General features: G+C 37.2%; 1 protein-coding gene across 1 annotated transcript; it reads left to right on the top strand.

Annotated features, from left to right (window-relative positions):
- The first annotated feature begins 19,331 nt into the window (after window positions 1-19,331).
- LOC134675014 (zinc finger protein 724) lies at window positions 19,332-20,980 on the top strand. Its single transcript, XM_063533162.1, has one exon. It carries the CDS (start codon window positions 20,009-20,011, stop codon window positions 20,978-20,980), a length of 972 nt encoding a protein of 323 aa, XP_063389232.1. The 5' UTR covers window positions 19,332-20,008.
- The last annotated feature ends 2,643 nt before the right edge of the window (window positions 20,981-23,623 follow it).

The following is a 23,623-nucleotide window of genomic DNA, read 5'->3' as shown; positions in this document are numbered from 1 at the left end:
CTGGGGCAGTCTTATAATCTTTCGAAAATAGAAGAGACAACTTTTGTTTGTCTGTGTGTTTACGACGCAAAAAGATTCGTGACTTCAAAATAATAGCAGCGGCATCGGTTAACTTATCTATTTTATTATTCCCGCAAAAAATAATTTAATTCATTATAGTACCGTCATCGAAGTCAACAAAGCCACAAAAGACATATTCACCATTTATGCCTGCGGTTGATACCAATTGTTACATTTGACTCTATAAAACCACCGATGACTTACACCGAGGACCTTAAATCTATAGAAATAAGGAATATTGTGGCTTGGCAAATGACTAGATAAGGGGACAGTGGGGTGGGGCGGAACAGATGCGGGGCCATAAATAATTGTTTTCTTTATTTATTTGTTCTATTAAGTGGGGAAAATATTGATGACAGTTTTCGCTTGAAATTTGGAATTGCTGGGGTTGGGCATGGCATGGTTTCTAGGTTCCGTGTCGAAACGGTGGCGCTGGGACCCTATTACACCCGTGGATTTTAAGGGGACCTATAGCAAATATAACTGATGACAGTTAATATTCCAGTGAAAGGTTATTTCGTAGAGGCTGTAATACTCAATTCAATACCAATGAAAACGGGTACCTACTGTAAGGAAACGTCCTTATAAAATGACCCTACAGAGTTCAAAATACAAAGCTTTAATTACTTACATACTTACTTGGTTGGCGCGGTGACCCAAAATGAGTCTTGGCCTCCAAGTCCTCCAACACAAGAGCACGCCACTTTGATCGGTCCAGAGTGGTATCCCGCCAGCTTTCGCCGACGCCGAGCTCACGGAGATCTGCCTGTTGGTCGTCCTAAATACCTTTGGGCAGATAGAGTGAAGCTTTAATTAATTTTAACTATGTATTATAGACGGACTCAATGTAGTACCATATGAATCATATGATCGAATGAGAAGTCTTTGAGATTTGTTTTACTCGACTGTGGGAAGTAATGGAGCGTAGTGTTTACAATATCTGTTTTAAAAGTAGGTTCTAATAGCAGAAATTGAAGTCTACGGTATTAAAGTAATAGACATTAATATTCGTCAAAATTGCGACAATGACTTTCTCTGTCACCAGCTGAGCTGGCAAAATGCCAATTACAATATCAGCGATTCGCCACACCACCTCGCCCCGTCACACATTAAATAAGTCAAAATTTCAATTACCAACGCACTGAACCAACTTACCGAACTCTTTATACCACCTTATTACAATACAAATAAAGTGCAATTTATCTTGTCGAAACGCAAATAAAAATGTGCGGTTATTCGTACTTAGTATAAATGACAACGTTGAAAAGATCATGAGTGCATTAGCTATTGTAAACTGCAATACAAAGACGCATCTTCAATAGTAAATGTCAACGATGCTAAAAGGAAACAACCTTTTTATCTTTCTCCCCAAAACGTTGGAAAATAATCTTTATAAGGTTAAGAATAAGGTTTGTATCGATGGTACGCTTAAGTTGGTGAAAGTTACAAAGAGTGTTTTTTTTGGGTGATCGGTAAATTGGGTTAGGATTTTAAAGGCATTATGTCGGCTTAGAGATGAGATGAGTGTTTACGCGTTTGTTTGACTGTCGTTTTGTATTGTTTTGTTGTGCCAATCATGTTTAACAGGTGTGATGGCTAACGGGATTCGACTGTATTTATTTGTGTTGAAAGTGAGATTGGTTTTTGGGTAAAAACTGGTATTAGAACGGGCCTTGTCAAGGATGTCATATTGTTTGTTATTTTAAACGGATTACAAGTTTAGTTTGGCAAGATCATAAACTGGAGATGGTTTAGTAAAGTTCAAGGATATATTTAGTCACTTTTAAACTTTTATTGTGAATAAAAATATTGTTATTGTTATTTTTGATTTGTTGAAAATGTTGATTAGGACTCTAACTAAAAATTTGTATTTTGAGTATTACCGATACACTTACTACCGTTAAGTCGTCGAAGCGTAGGTAATATTTATTCTACCTGCGTGCAAATAATTTAATGGTAAATATTCTTTAATTTTTAAATTCGGCAATCAAAAATAATAAACTTCACGAAATATTAATTAACACTACCCCTCACTAGCAGATAAATAGGTAAGGTATTTCTATGAGATTAGGAATGTCTTTACCTAACTACATATATCAACAACGGAACCATTTGCCAAATCAACAAACTATTAATTTATAAATATTCAGCAACAAACTAACCAAGCTTTAATTGGCCCCACAATCAAGCCCCTTAGCCACCGAGCGGCTGACCGCTTCTGAAGCCTGTTAAATCGCGTGGAAATAATTTGATAAACTACATAATATACGCACACGGCACATGTGGCCATGGGACAATGGCCGCAGCTGCCGCTGAAAAAACCACACGGGCCAAAACATGCGGCTTGCATACCTGCAGGGTTAGGACGACTTCGCGGTGATATGGACCTCGATCAAGACTGTCCTCTGGAATTTTCTTTTCTTCAATTTATCTAGTTCTCGCTGACTGCGGAAGAATCACACACACACACACACTGGTATGAAACAGTACTTACCCCTAGTGTAAATTTTATTCGATAGCGTGATGTGACGTGTACGCGTTTGCGTTAAGTGTCATTTTTTATGGGAGTTTAAGTTTCCAAAACATCCCTCTTGGCGCGCTGTTCAAAATCCATGAACGCACATCACGCTATCTAGGGCTATAGGTATAGGGGTTCAGAAGTAGAGCTGTAATAGCGCGTCATATATATTTTCATGCCCTGAGTAAGATTTATTAGGAATTGCAAATTACAGTATACTATTTAGTGGCTAACAATCAATAAAATCTTTTTCCACCCACTCAGCGGCTCCAATAGGCGGAAAATACCATCTGAATCTACAGCCAAATCGCGTCGAAATAAGTGAGGCAGTTTATAATCATCAGATTCTACGCAATTGTATGATACTAATTAAAAGAAACCACCCGAGAGACAGTACAGACATACACAATTCTTGGTGATAATTTGGCTTTTCTATTTCCGAAAGTTAGAAACATATCATATGAAACAAATGCCCATAATTTTTGTACACCCCAAAACTTCGTCGGGTGCGGTTTTTGTACACCCCAAAACTTCGTCGGGTCCGGTTTTGGCCGAAATAAGTCAAAACCAGAAATTACGCCCCGACTATCCTTATTTTTCGGGTACGGAAGCGACGATTTTTATATGCCTGCCATAAGTCCATTGTACAAAGTGGCAGTTTATGAGTCGCTGCGTCCACGCGCCTTGTTGTCTCTATGTAGGTAACTTTAGTTTTAAAGTTATATATATGGCAGATGTTAATTCATTGCAATCAGTATTGATGATAGTTAGAGGGATTTTGCTGTATTTCAGACAAATTCAATTCAAAATTCAATATTTTATTGTCAATATTCCAATATTTTGGATTTATTAAGGAGTTTGTTTTGGTTGTATTGTCTTATGTTATAATAATATTTAAGTTCAACAGCGGGTTATAATATTAGTTACAATTTACTACATAAATCGGTACTTAAATTACAATTACCTAGGCGCTTAAAACTTGGCACAAGCAAGTGATGGTAGATTCAGACGAATACTTCGTTATTTGATGTACAATTTCACATAGGTACTGTCATTCGCAAATCAACAAGTTACCAAACAACTCCACGATCTCGTTACACCTAAAGGCCTGCGAAATTGAGCCATCACAATACTTCAAAACCTCCGACACCTGAGCGGTACCTTTGTAACAAATAAAGTGACTATGACATGCCGCCTGCCCCGCCCAGTCCATACTATCAATGGCTCAAGAGTCAAAGACATAATAAGTACAATACTTGACCAAGATATATTTACCGATACGCAAAACTTAATTTTAACACCACTGGATACAATTTTCAAGCGTATCTTTTGATGGAAGCGGCGTCTATAGTTACATCGATAAGTTTGTTACATTGTAAGTTATTTTATTGTGAAGTGACAGTTCAGTTTGTAAATTAGGTCGTCGGTGCCTTGATGTGGCGAATTTTTGTTTGGTTTGTGCTGTCGGCAGCTTGTGTATGGGTAGAGGACACTTGGGTCGGTAGAGGTGTGATATTGGCGTTGCAAATGCGCGTGAGAGCAAATATTGGACTTCAATTTTACTTAGTTAAGATGATACAGGACCAGTTTAAAATTAGATCCAGTAACTGATCGCTGTTTAAAAATACCTAAGTTTAAAATCAGATGCTTGCTCGTAAAATTCGTAAATGGGGTACAAAAATGGAAAGTGTTAGTAACAATATAAGACATAATCGCCCACCGTAACTCCTGAATATAGCTATTCGTGCTTTCTGGTCTGCTAACCTTACGTTTTGGCACATATAAGTGGCCGCCGGCGGCCGCTACGAGGCTCAAAACGTGACACGTTTTTTTCATTTGTTGCCTCTGCAGCACTCATGAAAAGTTCATACCTACACACGATGACTCCCCTTTTGCACACATCAATAATCTTTAAGCTTAATAAGTGTCATTCTAGACCAACTCAGCGCATCCTCAGGATTATGACAGCTCACATAACGTTGTAGGTATATAAGTGCTTTGGCAAGGGTTAATCTTTTGACTTGTCACGCAACAGTGACGTCGCGGTGACGTGTATAGCGGCCGGCCCTTTGCTTTGTGCCCCTGATATTGTTTGTTATCTTTATTGCGAAACCAATCTCTTTGACATTTTGCGACTACTTAGACAAATACTTCTTGATGCTTTTTCAATATTATGAATATTATGATAATGCGAAGATGCGTTCGGAGTGCCTATTGGTAAACGGTTACTCTAATCTATTAGGTATAACTACGGGCTACGGAATTGATAGAGGAATATACACATTGCCATCTTTAGAAAGACCATATACCTACCTACCGAAAAACAATTGTCAGTATTGTCACCTACAGTAAACCGTTTCGGTAAGGTAATGTTTTTTCCATAATTTGATTTGAACCGTATCCTTATCAGTACTCTAGTAGGCACAGTTGTACAACGATATTGATATAGCGAGTTCCGAATGACGTATCAAGTAGGTATCTCGATTGCGTCCTCAGCTTCTTCGGAACCTTAGAGAATATAACCAACGGAGTGGTCACTAACAGGCGTTCACCTCTGTCGAAAAAAGGCGGTCAATGGTCAACCACATGTCAACCACATGTATGGACTGACGTTTATCTGACATGGCTATGTTGACGTTACGTATACATTTGATGTGCCCCTCCCCCCCCCCAAAAAACGGCAGACTATTTTGTACCGAAAATTATAGACATGGCATCTCCGTTGGTTATATCCTCTAAGTTCGGAACAGTCACCTTTCCATATTTCTCCTTTTCGCTTACTCTTTGGCGTCTCCGACTTTCTCCTCCTTTTTGCTCAGTTGACGTGTACAAGTACCAAGACTGTTAGTTAGATAGCACGCCGACAGGGACAGGGGCGGAGCGGCGGCGCGTTTGACGGCGTCTGTGAGTCTGTTGTTCTCTCCAGTCTCTCCACACCTACACAGATGTCCGCCTAGCCGAGCGGAAAGATGCGTGATTTCTACCACTTCAGTCATCTATAGGATCATGCAATTTCAAACCATATTCTAATACGTTAAGGTTAGCATTTGAATGAGCTTTTAAATGTGGTTATCGCGGTAAATTCGCGCGGCTGATTTTGTCACTGCTACAAAAATGATTGTATTTGTATGATTTCTTAGCACCTTTTTTTAGGTGAAGCGTTAAGCTTATGTCATTGTGTGTTTATGTTTAAGTGGTTGGTACTTGAGAAGTCAATCATTAGTAGATTCATAGCATGTCCGACCACAAATACTTTGCAGCGCTAGATAAAAAATAGTTTTTAAAAATCAGTATGTGACAACACCACAGAAAGTGGATTAAATAGTCTTAATACTTGTGAAATTTCTACCATATTTAGCGTCTATGAAAAAATTAAGCTGTGCATTTATGGTTAAATAAATTTATTAACTCACATTATAGACGGGTCTAATGCGAATTATATTCAATTACCTTGATTTACCGACGTTTCGACACAGGTTTCACTGGTCGTGGTCGCGGCTGACTGATGTCCCAGCAAAATGTCAAAACAGAGATTTGTGCATCTACCCGACCCGGCGTTAGACCCGTCTATAATGTGAGTTAATATGTATTCAAAACGCGAAAGTTTAAAATATTATAAATAAATTTAATTCGAACAATATATGTCACTATCAATTTGTATACATATACTAAATGTTGATAAATAATAATGGGAGATTTGGGAGAATGTGACATTTGGCTTCATCAAAATTAATATCCGTGACGGCCTAGCGGTAAATAGTTACAGAGAGCCTACCGCAAACACCGAAGTTTGCAAATTGCGAGCATCTTTCTCTTTTACTCCCATTAAGGCGTAATTATATTGACAGAGAAATTGCCCGCAATTTGCGAACTCCGGATTTGGGAAAAACGAAATAAACCATTAAAACAATAAAAATACATTCAAAATAAATTTAAGCTTTAACTAGTAGGCACCCATGCCGTAAGCATAAGCATGGAGGTTGTGGGTTGGAGGACTTCGTTCTCAAAACCCAGCTCGAACCAATGGGTTTCTCGAAATGTTAGAGGAAGTTCATAAGGTAATAGTATGCCTATACCTATTAGGTGTGTTCAATTTGCAATGAAACATTAGTCTAAACCAATATTATAATATCTTCTTCCTCGCGTTATCCCGGCATTTCGCCACGGCTCATGAGAGCCTGGGGTCCGCTTGACAACTAATCCCATGATTTGACGTAGGCACTAGTTTTTACGAAAGCGACTGCCGTCTGACCTTCCAACCCAGAGGGTAAACTAGGCCTTATTGGGATATATAAACCAATATTATAATATATTATCTATTTATGTAATAGATATGGTGCAAGTATTAAAATGTTTCATTCCTCTTACCCGTCATCAACTCTAAATTTTGTAAGCATTGTCGTTTTTGAGCTGGAATCACCTAATGCTGATTTTTTACTAGTGTAAAATTATTCATCACGCGGAAAAGTAATTGTTGCACGCCGATCTTGTAAGGTTTTTCCCGTTCACCATGTTTTTCTCGTTCATCACAAAACATAACGAATATTTAAACGATTTTGACAAACACATACCATAGAGAATGGCGTTAAGTGACTGCTAAAAAACATTGCCATATATAGTTTTTAGGGTTCCGTACCCAAAGGGTAAAACGGGACCCTATTACTAAGACTTCGCTGTCCGTCCGTCTGTCCGTCTGTCTGTCACCAGGCTGTATCTCACGAACCGTGATAGCTAGACAGTTAAAATTTTCACAGATGATGTATTTCTGTTGCCGCTATAACAACAAATACTAAAAACAGAATAAAATAAAGATTTAAGTGGGGCTCCCATACAGCAAACGTGATTTTTGACCAAAGTTAAGCAACGTCGGGCGTGGTCAGTACTTGGATGGGTGACCGTTTTCTTTTTGCATTTTTTTCCTTTTTTTATTTTTTGCTTTATGGTACGGAACCCTTCGTGCGCGAGTCCGACTCGCACTTGCCCGGTTTTTTAATTCGCTGTCAAATTATTGCGCTGCAAAGTTTATGTGGTCGCAGTCTAATATAAAAATTGTCAGATCCCTTTGTTTGACATAATTATTGAAAGTTATGAATGACGGAGAGCTCAAATGTCCAAACATTAATAAACTCAATCGAATTAATTTAAAATAATTTCTACCTTTTATGGAATGACGATTAACAAAGTATTAAAAAAATATATTAGAGATATATAATAATTATTATAGTTGCCACAAGTCATTGCCACAAGCAAATTATTATTTCGATTTCCTTTGTATAAACTATAAAATATTTGTATAAACTATAAAAGTGCTTACCTTTTGTAGAGCACCAAGCGCTCGGTGTTTCAATATAAATAAGTATAATAGGTATTCACAAACACTATGCAACTGAACTTTATATCTACGGAACTTACACACACAGTATACACATTAGACAAGTAACATAAATTAATAATCCCATTTAACTATTCTTAAAGCATAAACAACAGAAAACAAAGAGCGCGGCGCTCATTCTTTCCTCCGTGGTAAACATCAACTAATATAAATACGAAGCGATTGTTGATACTAACGTGGATATTTACAGTCATTCATTAGCTATCTGTAATCTAATCAATTCACTGTCAGTAGTAATGTCATTTCTAGTATCATTACTTTGACATAACTCCAATAATGACGGAAATTATTAAAATAAACTTCATTACTTGCCGTCATTCCTTCATGACACTCCCTACACTATCACTAAAAACGTCATTCCGTCAAAGTAATGTCAGTAGGTATCCATGATAGTGTCGGGGCCGTATAAAGTTGATAACTCCCCGCGAACCTACCTACTTAGTGATATCCCACATTTAATACTACTAGTTATAGCAGATAATATATATGATACTCCTACGCATTATATTGTTAGATACGCGTCCCCGCCGCGTCTGTCTGTTTGTATGTATGTTCGTGATAAACTCAAAAACTACTGAACGGATTTTTATGCGCTTTTCACTTATCAATAGAGTGATTCTTGAGGAAGGTTTAGGTGTATAATTTTTTAAAGAGTAACCCGTGCGAAGTGGGGCGGGTCTCTAGTTATTTATATAGTGGATATCGTTATCCCTACTAACAGGTATTATAAATGCGAAAACAACTCTGTCTGTCTGTTACCTCTTCACTCCTAAACTAATGAATCGATTAAGAATTTTAATTCGGCATAAAGGCCCGGGGAAGAAAATAGTAGGTACAGTCAGCAGCAGAAGTTGCTAAGCGGGCGCGGTGTTCAAAATTCCCCTAACAATAAAGTCGCGTCAAGATCATTTTGACCACCTCGACCGCTTAGCAACTTCTGCTGCTGACTGTACTGTTTTTATCAATTATCATCTTCATTCTACGCAAATATTAAAGTCGCGGGCAAAAGTTAGTTTTTGATAAGCCCATTGATAAAAATTGTGATTATTCAAACGTTTAACCCTCCACCGCTCATCCCTGATTTAACCGTCACACGCCGAACTAACCGCATCGATCTGGGGGAGGAGCCAGGGGGCCGCAGCAGGAGGGTTAACTTCTGAAATTATTATTACTTTTTAGTTGGAATATGTATAAAGTGGTTTTGAATGCCATGTTTAAAGTATGTTCCATAATGCCCATAATATTCAGAAACAAAAGAAAAATGAATAATAATGACTAATAAGTTTAAATATATCGCAAATAGGTTCATATTACATATATCAAAGTCAATTTTATAAGTATTTAGGTACATACATTGTTGCCTATATGTATCTAGTCTCAATAACCGAAAGGGTTCATATTATTAGAGAAATAGAAAATTACGTAGACGTGCGCGTATATGTCAGTGTTAATACTGTCAGGGACTCATGTAACTCATGTTACAGGTATTGTCGCCATCAGATATATCGGAGCGGCCAAGGTGCTCACAAATATCTGAGCACGCCTCTATTGTCAAGGCGTTAGAGTGCGTGTTCAGATATAGTGAACACCTTGCACGCTCCGATATATCTGATGGCGGCTGGACGGAACCTCCACCATCAGTTGGCAGAGTATTTTTCACTTACTTTCAGTGAATAAACGTGCCGTAGGTATGTCACGTTTTACGTTTATTTACGGTCTAATGTGCCTAACTTCACTCCACTCCAAACGATGCTGTCCCTTTCTAAGTATACTAAAAAAATAGAGCAAGAATTATATCGGAGGATTGTACAGCGCCTCTACGAGTCACCTAAAGAATTAATATCATTTCATTTCATTTCATTTATTCATGCTAAATAACATAAGTATACAAAATATACACGTCATATTATTAAACCCGGGTGAGGCATAGCAGAAAACTTATTATCTAGAACTTAAAAACTAAATTATCATAATTACAATAAATAATAAATAACAATAAATACAAATATTATGCGCACTAAACATCTTTGTCCCTGAAATACTCCTCTATATGATAGCACGAGTAACATTTGTCTACTAAGTTCTTTCTTAATTGTTTAAAAAATACTGTGTTAAATCCATTAGCCATTATAATGTAGGTATGTTTGTTATTTGGTCTCCATTCCATCACAATTTGTCTGGGGAAGGGTTACGTGATGGATCGCTACTAGATCGGCTTTACACTATGACGGGTTTAAAATGTCAACAGTCAGCACAGACAGACATGGCGCCTTATTAAACTTTTTACTGCAGAAATAGTGAGCGAGTGCGGTGGTCAAAATTATCTACATATACTACTTACTTCCATTGAAACAAGAAACAAAGAAACAGATCAGTAGGCCTAGCCAAGGTTACAATCGCTATCGCTTCGACAACGAAAAGCTTTATGTCTCTCTATCACTCTTCCATATTAGTGCGACAGTGACAGTTGCGTTTCGATCGCTACGGAGCGTGAGCGATTGGCATCTTGGCTACGCGGCCAGATCATCTGTGACATTCATCCGCTTAACTAAAAACCGGGCAAGTGCGAGTCGGACTCGCGCACGAAGGGTTCCGTACCATAATGCAAAAAAAAAAAAAACAAAAAAAGCAAAAAGAAAACGGTCACCCATCCAAGTACTGACCCCTCCCGACGTTGCTTAACTTTGGTCAAAAATCACGTTTGTTGTATGGGAGCCCCATTTAAATCTTTATTTTATTCTGTTTTTAGTATTTGTTGTTATAGCGGCAACAGAAATACAAAGAAATAAATAAATAAATAAATTTCAACTGTCTAGCTATCACGGTTCGTGAGATACAGCCTGGTGGCAGACGGACGGACGGACGGACGGACGGACGGACGGACGGACGGACGGACGGACGGACGGACAGCGAAGTCTTAGTAATAGGGTCCCGTTTTACCCTTTGGGTACGGAACCCTAAAAATGTAGAACTGAAGTTAAATGGATATTGCGAATAACGTTTGTAAACATCTATGGTCTTACAAGTAAATAGGTAATAAGGCTTTTACAATAGATACAATGTCAATGTTGGTAAGCTATTACTTCATTTGTAGGGTTCCGTACCCAATTGCTAAAAACAGGACACTATTACTAAGACTCCACTGTCGTCTGTCTGTCTGTCTGTCACCAGGCCTGTATCTCATGAACCGTTAAGACAGTTGAAATTTTCACTAAATCCACAGATGATGTATTTCTGTTGCCGCTATAACAACAAACACTAAAAAGTACGGAACCCTCGTAGGGCAAGTCCGACTTGCACATGTCCGGTTATTAATTGGAACCAAATTATGGATCCTACGTTCTTAACAGTGCTTAATACATTGGTACTTAAATAAACAACCTACACGGGCTAACACTGTTAAAAATAATTATGAAATTTATTATACAGGGCGTCCCACGGCGATGCCACATGGAGGGAAAGTATCTTAAATATCATAGATAGCATATTTTGCTGAAAGAAGACTTCATTTTATTTTTAAAACTTAGTAAAGTTGCATTCATACTTATTTAATTTTTTTTGAAAAAAAATGTATGGAAAAAAATTATCGCGTCATTGGAGGAAAAGTACCTTAATTATTGTAAATGAACATCTTACTAAAAGAAGACATTATTTCGATTTAAAAAAACAAGTTGAATTGCATTTTAAATAATTTCATGGTTAAACCGGGAATCGAACCCGCTACACGAGAAAAAAAAATACCTTGTACCAAAAAAATAATTCTCACATTGAAGCCTTTCGATCGGTATGACAAAGCTACAAGGTATTTTTTTTTCTCGTGTAGCGGGTTCGATTCCCGGTTTAACCATGAAATTATTTAAAATGCAATTCAACTTGTTTTTTTAAATCGAAATAATGTCTTCTTTCAGTAAGATGTTCATTTACAATAATTAAGGTACTTTTCCTCCAATGACGCGATAATTTTTTTCCATACATTTTTTTTCAAAAAAAATTAAAAAAGTATGAATGCGATTTAACTAAGTTTTAAAAATAAAATGAAGTCTTCTTTCAACAAAATATGCTATCTATGATATTTAAGGTACTTTCCCTCCATGTGGCATCGCCGTGGGACGCCCTGTATACTTTTATTAATTATTATTAAGAAAAAAACTTTTACCAAAAAAATACCTTCCGAAAGTTTTAAAACTCTCAAATGCTTCGGTTTTTGGTACTACGTCTACGACTACGACTAAAGTCAATTCTACGAGCAAACATAAGAAACTAGCTCAAAATTTGCATTTGATTACTTTGTCTCACATGTGAATAAAATGCAACTTTGCTATCAGTTTTCGAAGTGCAAAGTAAGCCTTTCCCAGCTGGTGTGGTGAAAATAAATATACTTACTAGGACTACCAACATCGTAATCATACCCAAACACTTTAAAATACACTTTTTCACCAGTCTATAAATTACAATTCTCAAACATGACCCAAATGCCTTTCGAAGTGCATTGTCGCCGTGGCGTCATCTCGTCTAGGTGAGTGAATGAATGAATGAACAGAACAATACGTGTCAGCCATTTTGGATTTATGGGCTCGCTTGTTCTTAGTTATGAGTTGGGCGATAAGTAGTGAATGAATTTGGGACCACACAGGATATCGCGAATACAGTATACAGGTTGATGTTATTTTAAGGGTACCTATAGAGGTACGAAATTATTAAAGCATCTTACAAGTTTGAAATCGGTAAAAGCCAAATAAAAGACAATTCAACTTAGTTTTCGTTGCTTATTTTTGAGAAGTCTCGTATAAATATAAAATAATAAGACGTGATCATTTCAAACCAAGACAAGGTGTCATCGATCCACAGTCCACACACACACAAGGCACACAATGTGATTTTTTTTTGTATGGCTAATAAAAAATAATCATTAATTTTTGATTTATAATTATAATTGAGGTGTGTTTTTCTTCTATTTAGCTTTATCCTTTGATTTGTTTTTAAACCGATTATATTTAGATTTAATTAAATATGAATATGAACCGCCTGTATATTCGCCTACAACTCGGGTCCATTCACAAGTTGCGACATTCACGACAAGCGTAGTAATTGACAACCGCAGAGCTCTCCCAAAAAAGAACCCAAAAAATCGTATAAAGTTGTCACGCGTTAAGAAAATTGGACCAAAAGATACCTCGAATTACCTACGCTTTATGCTCAAGATTTATACGATTTTTATAAAGAAATTAAGGTATTTGGAATGAATGAGGAGTATATTAAAGATTGTGTCCGAGATTTATCGATTTGGTTCAGGATAATTTTGGCCACATTTTCAATGATTGAATTTAAAAAGTGTACAAATTATGTCGTTCATATTTGAGAGGATGGCGGAAAAAAACGTTGAGAGGTACAAATTCCAGCACTGTGCAAAATCTCTTTATTTTAAACTGGTAGCCATTTGATAAAGGTAAGATATATTATATTATGATATCATTTGCACTCGTATCTCAAATCTTGTTTTAGGTATTTATCGCCAATTGATTTATTTTTGTGATACGATAGTATGTAGGTAATATCTAAACATATTTACAACTTTAGGTAGATGATACATAAATTAAGAAAAAATATATCAAGGAGAATTAAAGAAGCGTAGGTACTTATAAGTATAGGTAAAAATATTATTAGGTCAAGTTATGCGCCTAATCTTTGTGGTTTTTACCTTAATACCTATTGATCTTAAATGTTACTTACGATAAATCGATACATAAGCATCTATTTAAATGCCAAGTTTAACATTAACAGTAACAGAACAAAGCCTTTCAAAAATACCTAACATAAGTTTACAAATGAACCGTTTAAACGTTACCTATAATGCCTATAATATAAAGAAAAAAATCTTATTTTTTTAAAATACTTTGGAGAAACATCGATTGCTACCATCTTCATTCCTTTACGAAGAATACCAGTGAATCCATCATAACATTCATAACGCCGACGTCAAAGCCTCTCGTCTCGGAGGCGCGGGAATTGTGCAACAGTTTAAAATCGGGCTGGTATTCGAAATTTGAAGGAACCGTTACGTTTTTTCAAGAACCACGGTGATCGGTCAATGTTTGATGGGTTTGTGCGACTAAAATGTAACTGTCCCGATCTTGATAATAAATTTATTCGTATTCGACAATGTATTCGATCAAAACCGTTTAGAGTTGACCAAGAGAAGTCTGCAACGATTGTCATAATTTCATAAAAGTTTGACGTTTAAAATAACACTTGCACTGCGTGTGCTATCAAAATCTCTGCAGACTTGTCTTGGTCTAACTCTAAAATGATATGGAAACTAACGTCAGTTTATACATGTGTATGGAGGAAGCTTTGCTTCTTCTTATAGCTATAATTTGTTTATAAAACATTTTTTTTTATTTGACGTGCATATTAATTCGCGATTGTATGTATCACTCGTACTTGTAATAATTTAATAAAACGATTTTCGACTTCCGCAAAAAATACACCGCACTGCAAATAATTTCTCACGCGCTCAAATCAGTAAAATAGCATAACCTTTCAAAAACCTACTTTTTGCGCACAAACAAACATGTCCTTATAAAAATAAATTTAATAGAATAGCGCTCTGATGCAAGACACAAAGTTGTATCAAAAAGTTTGATGGATTGCCGCCGAAATTTGACAGATCGCGCGATTCCGAAATTCGCTGAGAAACCATCAAAAGGGCAGTAATCAGAGCTATTGTGTGTGAATATTGTAATTCGGTTTGTTTAGATTGATACCTTTAATTCATTTTGTGGTCAGTGACAGCTAGATTTGCCGCTTTTTTACTGAGCTACAGGGAAGTTATGAATGTATTTGATATTTCTGGGTTTCTGTGCCGCCGATTGATCAGATGAACTGTAGTAGGTATGTATATATTTTTATTACAAAATATGTATACCTATGTAAGTAGCTGTAAGTAATTTGCTTTTAAAAATTGCTTTATGTATGTTAGTCAAAAGATCACGGCAGGTAAACACAAAAATAACGATTATATTTACGATAAATAATTATAATTAAATAAATATTTTTGAGTTTTTCAATCCAATGAGTTTTTGGGAACTTATATACGAAATATCATTTGATATTTACCACTAGCTTTTCGGTGAAGGAAAAACATCGTGAGGAAACCTACAGTATACATCTGCGAAGAAATTCAAAAGGTGTATGTGAAGTCCCCAATCCGCACTGGGCTAGCGTGGGGACTATCGCGCATGAGAGGAGGCCTGTACTCAGCAGTGGAACATATATAGGCTGAAATTATAATGATGATGAAATATTTTTAAAACATACTTACCCCTATAACTAGGTCCTGTTTTAAGCCAGATCAGATTCAATGTATGTACAATTGTAAGTACATTGTTGTTATTTTAGTTTTAGAAATTATATTTTTAGGTATTTATGTTTTTTAAATAAATAGTTAGCTTGTTATTTGTTGGTAACCTAGGGAAGAGGGGTGCCTCCCAACACAGATAATTCTTTGCTTACCGGGCGGCTCCATCCCCTAAAGTCTAAACCATGGCCATAGAAATAATGAGTTTTGTATTTTTGTATTTGTATTGTCAATAGATTAATCTAACCACTCAGGAAGCCCCTGGGTAGCTGGACGCTTTGCCCGTAAGCCTCCACAATGCTTTGAAGGTTCGAAGCCCTAAAGTGGTGTCTAAGCCGCTACAGAGTCTCTCGAGTCTGGGGCCTAATTCCCGTGTGTACAAAATAAAATTGTTACTTAATAAGTTTTTTTGTTACTGTAAACTTTAGTTGGTTGGGTTTTTTACTTGAATTATACGATATTCCTTAGGTTAAAACACATTTTACTGTAAATGTTTTTTTTATATGTAGGTACATAATATTAATCCACAAGATGGACAGACGACCTTGTTAAGGTCGCCGCAAGACGCTGGATGCGGGTCGCTTCCAGCCGGCACGTATGGAGATCCAAGGGGGAGGCCTATGTTCAGCAGTGGACGTCTTATGGCTGAGATGATGACGATGATGACCTAATATTGGCCAAGACAACTACTTAGTTACCTACATGCTGGACTCACTTAAAATAGTAGGCAATTTAAAAAAAACGTGCTTTTTTCGTTATAGAAAATATACTTCTTATTAACTTTTTTTGGTTTTCTTTGTAACGAATATATATACAAACGTTGTTAAACTTATTTATAAACAGGCCTTAACCCTAAAGGAATCTTTTTTCAAAATTTTTGATCACATTGTGAAACTGGTATTACATTTGTATTAAATGTTTGTTTCTAAACACGGTCTTTTCCTCCCTATGTCATCGCCGAGCAAATGGATTTGCCGATCTGCTCCAAACGTCGTAAGAGCTATTGGGAAATCAGTTTGAATTTGGACTCTATTGCGCGAGGATACGGCACATAATTGACTGAATTTAACAACGGCAGTTACGGCTGTTATGCGTAGTGGGGTAGAGATGCAATACAATCGATTGTAAGCGTTTTCTCAGCCACCGGTTACCTATTTCACAAAACACTCGTTTTCGTAAGCTCCTTGAAGTAAAGGACACACCTTACTTCAGTTACCTACTGGCGACGAATGTCTACCTAGTGTACAGTGTCTAACGTAGGAATAGCTACATCCCTGTCCTCGGTAACTGAAATGAGTAAGGTGTGTGAAGCGTTTAAAAATAAAAAACGTAATGAAATTAATTACAAATGAAGATATGAATTCTATACTTACCTATTGTAAAAGTACATGTGGTACTCAGTGTGAGCGAGGTTTCTACTGTGCAATATACCCACAAATTGAATTGAAAATTGATATCTCAGGTAGGTACTATAGTTTTCCTGAGGCGAAGTGTTCAGTTCAGCCTTCAGAATAAGATCTAAATTAAGTTGGAGCATTTTGTGCAAATCGGTAAGAGCCGAAGGCCTATTTTTTCTAGAAAAAACTACTGCAAGAAAGCCGGGTTCAGGGAAACATTCCAGCCAGTTTTTTACAAGAGTTCTCTATTAAATGGACGGCCTACCAAGACACAACATGTGACGAAAAAACTGTCAAAAAATATCTGAATAAATATGGGTTCGACAATTGTTCAAGAAAAATTAAGCCCACTGTATCTGAAAATCATCGTTTAAAATGGAAATTCGTGACAAGATATAGATGATCAAGCAAATCTTGTCAGTAGATAATTTTTAAGAAAAAAAAACCGACTTCCATGGGGGCCGATGAAAGATTATTGTAGATGGTACACTATGTAGAAAAGGAGGTAAAACCACCCACTTTTCTACTAGCATTTCGCTTCTGTATAATACTCCTCTACAGGATGGGCCAACGCCGGCCACTCCAAGGGACGCGGCCATGCGGTAGAATGAGATAGCAATATCACTTGCTCCCTCTAACGCATAAATGCGTCCCTTGGAGTGGCCGGCGTTGGCCCATCGTGAAGAGGAGCCATGAGGGTCGTAGTTCTAGCCTAACCTAACCCACTCCTCAGATAGCAGTTCGGTTCTGTGCAGATCGCAGTTCGAACCTAATCAAACCCACTTTTCAAGTAGCATTTCGTTTCTGTAAGGCTCGCAGTTCTAACCTAACCTAATCCTTGTTCGGTTCTGTGAGGATCGCAGTTCAAACCTAACCTAACCCACTTAATGGCGCATGCCGTGCGGTGTACGGGGGTTTAAGCGGGAGGGGCTAGTAAGATTGGCATCATCGTACTTTATACCTACATTAATTTTATGGTAGGTAATCATAGTTGTTTATTTAGTTAAGGTATCATAGTGGTTTTCTGGGTCAAGGTCCGGGTCCGAGTCCGGGTCCGAGTCCGGGTCCGAGTCCGGGTCCGAGTCCGGGTCCGAGTCCGGGTCCGTATCCGTGTCCGGGTCCGAGACCGGGTCCGAGTCCGGATCCGAGTCCGGGTCCGAATCCGGTTCCGAGTCCGGGTCCGGGTCCGAACCGGATCCGTATGCCTTTAATATTTGAGGAGTTCCCTCGATTCCTTATGGATCCCATCATCAGAACTCGAGCTTGACAAAAATGTGGCTTAAAAACTTAACTTGCTTAACGAACATAACGAAAAGGAAAAATTGCCAAACGTGAACTATGCGTCGTTTAAGAGTTCTGTTCTGATCATCATCAGCAGTTCGATTTCATCAAATGCAACAGTTTTTTATGAAAATGCTTGATTTTCTGATGTAAATACAAAAATCTCTATACGCATGCCTTTAAGATTTGAGGAGTTCCCTTGATTCCTCATGGATCCCATCATCAGAACTCGAGCTTGACAAAAATGAGGCTTAAAAACTTAACTTGCTTAACAAACATAACGACGAGGACAAATCGCCAACCGTGAACTATGCGTCGTTGAAGAGTTCTGTTCTGATCATCATCAGCAGTTCCACTTCTTCAAATGCAACAGTTTTTAATGAAAATGCTTGATTTTCTGATGTAAATACAAAAATCTCTATACGCATGCCTTTAAGATTTGAGGAGTTCCCTTGATTCCTCATGGATCCCATCATCAGAACTCGAGCTTGACAAAAATGTGGCTTAAAAACTTAACTTGCTTAACAAACATAACGAAGAGGACAAATCGCCAACCGTGAACTATGCGTCGTTAAAGAGTTCCGTTCTGATCATCATCAGCAGTTCCACTTCATCAAATGTCACTTTTTTGGGTGTACGAGTATATGCTTGATTTGTTGATAAAAACCCAAAAATCACTATATGTATGCCTTTAAGATTTGAGGAGTTCCCTCGATTCCTCATGGATCCCATCATCAGAACTGGGTTTTGACACAAACGGGACCAATCTGTATGCATATACATTCAATCAAAAAAAGAATTTTCAACATCGATCTAGTAATGACGGAGATATGGAGTAACAAACATAAAAAAAAATAAAAAAAAACATACAACCGAATTGATAACCTCCTTCTTTGAGATTTGGAAGTCGGTTAAAATAGGCGCGAAATTCAAATTTTCTATGAGACGATATCCCTTCGCGCCTACATTTTTCAAATATGCCGCCTTTTTCTACTGACAAGATCTGCTTGATAAATAAGTATTATTTTGAGAACACCGATGGTCAAACAACGAACATGGAGAACGTGAATTGCTCGATTTATCGAAATTTATAAAAGTTTTCTTAAATGAGGATACTACATTGAACTTAGGACAAATTTCATTCAGCATAGGTAAGGTAACTGAATAGACTCTTATTGACGAAACTTTATTACGACTTGAGGTTGTAGAAAATAATTTAAAAAATAAATTAGAATTTGAAAATTTTCGGTTCCAGTTTTTTCATATTTCAATCGGATGATCCCAGAAATTTTACAAACTACATACTATACAGAATGCCCATAAATCTAAATAGATTGTAGAGAATAGAGAACAGGCTAAAATACAAAAAATCCCCCAAAAGCTCCTTCTAACTGCCATTCGAAAATTAATCCGAACATTTCCCGACACTCCCGAGGGGAAAAGAATTGTTAAGTCTCCCATAAACCGCTAACATTGACTGTGAGCCCATACACATAGGCGTATGTACGCCATAAATTGGGGAGCAATCGTGGAAACCATTAAAACAAACAAGACCGCAGCTGCGGGCTCGTCCACTCGAGCGCAGCGCCGGCCCCCGGGCCCGCCCCCCGACCTCGCACAAAAATCAACATAAATAACAATACACACCCCTATCTCAAACACTATGACACCCTTCTTTAGAAAAAAAAACTTAAGTCACAGGTAACACTCAAGCAAAATACACTCTACATCCCTGAACGCAAAGAACATAATGCCATAAAAATTAAAGTGACCATAGACGAAAAAAATAAGCACGTTAAGTGAGCAACAATTGAAAAATATTTCGTCTCTTTCGTCCATTGAATGGCATCGGTTATCCCTCTGCTTTTGAGCGCTTTTATTAAATTTATTGTTAAAGGAATGTATATAAAGTTGTTGAAATGAAGTAGGGTCTCAGTCTGTGACTTTAGACGCGAGTGAAGACACCCTCTTTTTTATTTGGTGATTTTCTTATTTTTGCAACAATGTTCGTTCAACAGAGTTACTCCAGGCTGTTTAGGCCTTGGGATATCAGTGATAATAAAATCGAAGCGAAGGAAACAAGCTGTGATGAAACTACTAATATAGACATAACTCCGAAAACTAGCAAGAGAAAACTACAAGAAGACAAAAGAGAGAGCCGCTTGCGAAAAATTCGTGGAACTTTCAAGAAAAGCGAATCGAATCTTCATCAAGATGCCACAGTATCTACGACAACCGTTGAAATCGATGACGATAAAAAGCCCGCCTTGTCTTCCATTAGCAATCCCGGAACGACGGTAGAGTCTCCAGTAGCCAGCCTAAGTCTGTGCTGCGACCGGCTCCTACAAGAGGACAAAACTTCTATCAAGACTGAAAAGAACCCAGTTGAACCCAAGTCACTAACACCGAAACCGCACCACCCTTCAAGCTTGCCGCAAAACCTGCCACCGCCGCTGTACGACGCCTTCATACCAGGTTATCCGGCGGCAGACATCGCGCAAGCGTTCGGAGTAGCCCCCACCGACCCCCTACTTCTCGAATCCCTAGCACAAGGATACGCAATGGAATTAGAATACGCTAGAATTCTCCAACAAGAGAACGAAGCGAAGCTCCTCAACGCACGAAAGCAGCGACCCAAAAAATACAAGTGTCCGCATTGTCAAGTAGGTTTCTCTAACAACGGTCAACTAAAGGGGCATATACGGATTCATACCGGAGAAAGGCCGTACAAATGCGACGAGAAGAACTGTGGGAAGACATTTACGAGGAACGAGGAGTTGACGAGGCATAAGAGGATACACTCCGGGGTTCGCCCGTTCCCTTGTCCGACGTGTGGGAAGAAGTTCGGGCGCCGGGACCATCTGAAGAAGCACACGAGAACTCATTACCTTCAGGCCGAGAGAATGATGCCGGTGTTTGTGCCGCTTTCCGCCGTTCCTCATGTTGGTGGATATCCTTATTTATACGGCTACTGATATGGTAAATGTTTTAAAAATTACCTGGAATGTTTTGTCTCACTGTCTAATTCCTCAGCCACCTATGTATCTATACACAGTATTTTTATATGTTTGCATCTCGTTTTAATTCAGGCCGACCAAGTTAATACTAAGTGCTTCTTTAAGTCCATATAGTGCAGAATCCCGAAAGAGTATCTGAAAGTAGTCCTTTTACAAAATAAAATGGATATTCCTATTTTCGTGATAAAAGAGAAATTGTAAATAGTAGTTGTTTAATAAATCTGCGTTAATATTTTTGGAAATGTCTATTGTAAATAGTCTAGCTAAGTAATTGTAAAGATATTTTAGATAAGTAATAAAATATTATGTTAAGGAAATGTGTGAAAGACATTTATATATTTTTGTACAACAGAAAATAAAACGATTACTAAAACATTTGTTCTCATTCATCCAGCTCAGACACCTATTCTTAAAAAAGTATGTAGGTACCTACTAAAGTAGTTCAAACATAGTTATAGGTATGTAAGTAGATATGCTACATATATTATGTATTTTTAAACAAATTCATATGTGAAACTAACGTTTTATAAATAGTTTAAATATACATATAATAAATAGGTATAATAAAAATGAATACACACATTAATAAATAATTCAATTTACTTATACAGGTTGGAAAGATAAGTCGAGCCCTGGAGGGAAATTACCTTAAATCCTTAAACTGGCTCATTTTACTTAAAGGAGACATTCCTTTATTTTTAAAAAGAAACAAAACTGCATTCAAAGTATTTCTCTTTCTTTCTTCAATTTGGCTTGTCTATAAAAATCTTAAGTACTAAATATTAGATTTTATGGATATTTTGTACGACAGACGAGTGTAAGACCTAATGTTTCTTGGAGAAATGTTATCATTAACATTAACTGTACCGACTAGTAGAATAAAATTGCGAGTTTTTATTTTTTGGAATTTTTAGTCGGTTCGAGTCCCGGGCGAGGCAAGCGAGTTTTAGAAAATCTTTAAATGCAGTTTGTATTTTTTTAATAAAGGAATGTCTCCTTTAAGTAAAATGAGCCAGCTTAAGGATTTAAGGTAGTTTCTCTCCAGGGCCCGACTTATCTTTCCACCCTGTATATTACGTAATTTAAATACAAAACGTACAAGTCTAGGTAGGCGCTTCGCCTACCTGTATACACCGTGTTTTTTTTCAGTTAATTTCAAGGGTGCATTCCTGGGCTTAAATTAAGTAACTTTCTCAAAGACACCGATATTCTAATTAACTCCATTACGGAGATAATCAATAATTTATTTTTTTCCTATAAGGCCTCTACAACCGTGTACACTTGCCTTAGGTTTAGATTAGTGTTTAGAATGAGTTCATACATTTGCTACTAAACATAAGTACAATCTCGGTCGATCGATGTTCGAAATGACATTGATATGTCACAGATTTCAATTGTTTGGTTGAGTTAAATGTAGGTAATGCCCGTGTTTCAGCAACGCTATATGCTACAATTAATTACTTTTTAAACTTAAAAAAAGTAAAAAAAAATTTTTTTTTTTTGTAAATTAACTATGCCATTTAGTTCTCTTTAACGTACTTACTTAACCATACCTCGAAGTTAACGGGATTAGTATTAGTAACGGGCCCTTTTTAAGTAATTCTACGGAAAATCAATCCATGTTTCAGATTTTCAGCCAAGAGCTTGTCAGGCTACAAATAATAACAAAAGGGTAAGAAGGTTATTTTAGAAAATTTAATGTTGTTTTTAAAGGCCTATGGAATGATGGAATATTTTCTTCACTGTTAGCTACATGAATGTAGCTAATGTATTGTCTGGATATATGTAGTCACATGAGTTTTCGTAGCATCTGGCCTATAACCGCGAAAATCGAAGTTCGCAAATTGCGGGCATTTTTCTCTGTCACTCTAATTACGCCTTCGTTGGAGTAAAAGAGAAAGATCCCCGCAATTTGCTAATTTCGGTTTTCGCGGTAGCCCCTCTGTCCGATATATTTTTTGATACGCAATCTGTAGCAACTATCTACGCCAAGCGGACGGAAACAGGCACTGGACGGTAAACTGACGCAATGACCCTGTTATTCTATATTTTTTATATTATTTGAACATATATTTATCAGACGAAAACACTAAACAAATAATGGGTACCTACACGAAAACAATTAAATGACAGTGTAATTGTGTGTGTAATTAAATTATTTTCAATTTCTAATTAATATATCTTATCCCCTATATACAAAAAAATTAAGTAGGTACATAATAATTATTGTGGTCATGGGCTATTTTTTAAATCTATGAAAATATTTGTATAACGAAAGGACGCTTACTTTCGTATTTAAGCAAACACTTTTCAAAAGATCCAGAAGCCAGTCTTAAATAATACAATCTAAACTCCCTAACAACGTCACCATAAACTTTATAATACCCAACAGAGATAGCCTCTGAAAGCCCAATGTTACGAAAACCGATTCATCAATCCATTCATTCATTCATTCAATTATTGTGCAAGAATCGAGTGCGGACTTCCGGTTAAAAAAACACAATCGCTCAATACAAGACAATTTGTCGTAAAATATTTTGACTTGCGTCATTGTTGCACACTTGCGAGCAGAAAGGAATTTCGGGAAACGTTTAAGTTGAT

The sequence above is a fragment of the Cydia fagiglandana genome, chromosome 21, assembly GCF_963556715.1.
Source record: "Cydia fagiglandana chromosome 21, ilCydFagi1.1, whole genome shotgun sequence".
In the NCBI taxonomy this organism is placed as follows: domain Eukaryota; kingdom Metazoa; phylum Arthropoda; class Insecta; order Lepidoptera; family Tortricidae; genus Cydia; species Cydia fagiglandana.
Note: the sequence above shows the minus strand (reverse complement) of the source record. Positions and strands in the feature narration are given on the sequence as shown.